The following is a 3679-nucleotide window of genomic DNA, read 5'->3' as shown; positions in this document are numbered from 1 at the left end:
GTGGATAAGAACTAGATCTGGGGGCAGGACTGGACTATTCACTTGAGATGGAGAGAGACTGGAAGAAGGCCGAGGACCTCTTGCTGGAGTAGACAATGGCTGCAGGACTTCACCTAATGGAGTATCCAGCCCCCCTCTGCTAGATGCAAAGAGGGGTCCACTCTCGTGCATCTTGAAACACTTAAGAATGGCCCAAGCTGCTATGGAGAGCCACAAAGGAGACAGAGAACAGAGTGAAAGAGGAGGAAGAGAAAGTGAAAAGAGAGAGGGGACAGACAGATGGAGGTTTTCTTCAGTTGAGTGTCTGGAAGGATTGTGGCACATCAGATAAAGAGAAAGACAACTGAACGCCATGACACTGCAAAGCCAGAACACCATGACACTGCAGAGCCAGAACACCATGACACTGCAGAGCCAGAGCACCATCACACTGCAGAGCCAGAACACCATCACACTGCAAAGCCAGAACACCATGATACTGCAGAACCAGAACACCATCACACTGCAAAGCCAGAACACCATCACACTGCAGAGCCATAACACCACGATACTGCAGAACCAACGCCATGATACAGCAGAACCAGAACCATGATACTGCAGAGCCAGAACACCATCACACTGCAGAGCCAGAACACCATCACACTGCAAAGCCAGAACACCATCACACTGCAGAGCCAGAACACCATCACACTGCAAAGCCAGAACACCATCACACTGCAAAGCCAGAACACCATCACACTGCAGAGCCAGAACACCATGATACTGCAGAACCAGAACACCATCACACTGCAAAGCCAGAACACCATCACACTGCAGAGCCAGAACACCATGATACTGCAGAACCAGAACACCATCACACTGCAAAGCCAGAACACCATGACACTGCAGAGCCAGAACACCATCACACTGCAGAGCCATAACACCATCACACTGCAGAGCCAGAACACCATCACACTGCAAAGCCAGAACACCATGATACTGCAGAACCAGAACACCATCACACTGCAAAGCCAGAACACCATGACACTGCAGAGCCAGAACACCATCACACTGCAGAGCCAGAACACCATCACACTGCAAAGCCAGAACGCCATCACACTGCAGAGCCAGAACACCATCACACTGCAGAGCCAGAAGAGCATGATACTGCAAAGCCAGAACACCATGATACTACAGAGCCAGAACACCATCACACTGCAGAGCCAGAACACCATCACACTGCAGAGCCAGAACACCATCACACTGCAAAGCCAGAACACCATCACACTGCAGAGCCAGAACACCATGATACTGCAGAACCAGAACACCATCACACTGCAAAGCCAGAACACCATCACACTGCAGAGCCAGAACACCATGATACTGCAGAACCAGAACACCATCACACTGCAAAGCCAGAACACCATCACACTGCAGAGCCAGAACACCATGATACTGCAGAACCAGAACACCATCACACTGCAAAGCCAGAACACCATCACACTGCAGAGCCAGAACACCATGATACTGCAGAACCAGAACACCATCACACTGCAAAGCCAGAACACCATGACACTGCAGAGCCAGAACACCATCACACTGCAGAGCCATAACACCATCACACTGCAGAGCCAGAACACCATCACACTGCAAAGCCAGAACACCATGATACTGCAGAACCAGAACACCATCACACTGCAAAGCCAGAACGCCATGACACTGCAGAGCCAGAACACCATCACACTGCAGAGCCAGAACACCATCACACTGCAAAGCCAGAACGCCATCACACTGCAGAGCCAGAACACCATCACACTGCAGAGCCAGAAGAGCATGATACTGCAAAGCCAGAACACCATGATACTACAGAGCCAGAACACCATCACACTGCAGAGCCAGAACACCATCACACTGCAGAGCCAGAACACCATCACACTGCAAAGCCAGAACACCATCACACTGCAGAGCCAGAACACCATGATACTGCAGAACCAGAACACCATCACACTGCAAAGCCAGAACACCATCACACTGCAGAGCCAGAACACCATGATACTGCAGAACCAGAACACCATCACACTGCAAAGCCAGAACACCATGACACTGCAGAGCCAGAACACCATCACACTGCAGAGCCATAACACCATCACACTGCAGAGCCAGAACACCATCACACTGCAAAGCCAGAACACCATGATACTGCAGAACCAGAACACCATCACACTGCAAAGCCAGAACACCATGACACTGCAGAGCCAGAACACCATCACACTGCAGAGCCATAACACCATCACACTGCAGAGCCAGAACACCATCACACTGCAAAGCCAGAACACCATGATACTGCAGAACCAGAACACCATCACACTGCAAAGCCAGAACACCATGACACTGCAGAGCCAGAACACCATCACACTGCAGAGCCAGAACACCATCACACTGCAAAGCCAGAACGCCATCACACTGCAGAGCCAGAACACCATCACACTGCAGAGCCAGAAGAGCATGATACTGCAAAGCCAGAACACCATGATACTACAGAGCCAGAACACCATCACACTGCAGAGCCAGAACACCATGACACTGCAGAGCCAGAACACCATGACACTGCAGAGCCAGAACACCATCACACTGCAGAGCCAGAAGATCATGATACTGCAAAGCCAGAACACCATGATACTACAGAGCCAGAACACCATCACACTGCAGAGCCAGAACACCATGACACTGCAGAGCCAGAACACCATCACACTGCAGAGCCATAACACCACAATACTGCAGAGCCAGAACACCATCACCCTGCAGAGCCATAACACCACGATACTGCAAAGCCAGAACACCATCACACTGCAAAGCCAGAACACCATCACACTGCAAAGCCAGAACACCATCACACTGCAGAGCCAGAACACCATGATACTGCAGAACCAGAACACCATCACACTGCAAAGCCAGAACACCATCACACTGCAGAGCCATAACACCACGATACTGCAGAACCAATGCCATGATACAGCAGAACCAGAACCATGATACTGCAGAGCCAGAACACCATCACACTGCAAAGCCAGAACACCATCACACTGCAGAGCCAGAACACCATGACACTGCAGAGCCAGAACACCATGACACTGCAGAGCCAGAACACCATCACACTGCAGAGCCAGAACACCATGACACTGCAGAGCCAGAACACCATCACACTGCAAAGCCAGAACACCATCACACTGCAGAGCCATAACACCACGATACAGCAGAACCAACGCCATGATACAGCAGAACCAGAACCATGATACTGCAGAGCCAGAACACCATCACACTGCAAAGCCAGAACACCATCACACTGCAGAGCCAGAACACCATCACACTGCAAAGCCAGAACACCATCACACTGCAGAGCCAGAACACCATCACACTGCAGAGCCATAACACCATCACACTGCAGAGCCAGAACACCATCACACTGCAAAGCCAGAACACCATGATACTGCAGAACCAGAACACCATCACACTGCAAAGCCAGAACACCATGACACTGCAGAGCCAGAACACCATCACACTGCAGAGCCAGAACACCATCACACTGCAAAGCCAGAACGCCATCACACTGCAGAGCCAGAAGAGCATGATACTGCAAAGCCAGAACACCATGATACTACAGAGCCAGAACACCATCACACTGCAGAGCCAGAACACCATC

The 3679-nt window shown here is 50.9% G+C and overlaps 1 protein-coding gene across 1 annotated transcript; it reads left to right on the top strand.

Moving 5' to 3' along the window:
* Positions 1-828: 828 nt before the first annotated feature.
* On the top strand, positions 829-3012 carry LOC138492798 (uncharacterized). Its single transcript, XM_069620154.1, has 2 exons — positions 829-1316; positions 1467-3012. Exons 1-2 carry the CDS (start codon positions 829-831, stop codon positions 3010-3012), a joined length of 2034 nt encoding a protein of 677 aa, XP_069476255.1.
* The last annotated feature ends 667 nt before the right edge of the window (positions 3013-3679 follow it).

This window comes from Ambystoma mexicanum, chromosome 10 (genome assembly GCF_040938575.1).
Source record: "Ambystoma mexicanum isolate Mex_15411 chromosome 10, UKY_AmexF1_1, whole genome shotgun sequence".
Lineage (NCBI taxonomy): Eukaryota > Metazoa > Chordata > Amphibia > Caudata > Ambystomatidae > Ambystoma > Ambystoma mexicanum.
The sequence above is the reverse complement of the archived record's forward strand: the minus strand, read 5'-3'. Positions and strand labels throughout refer to the sequence as shown.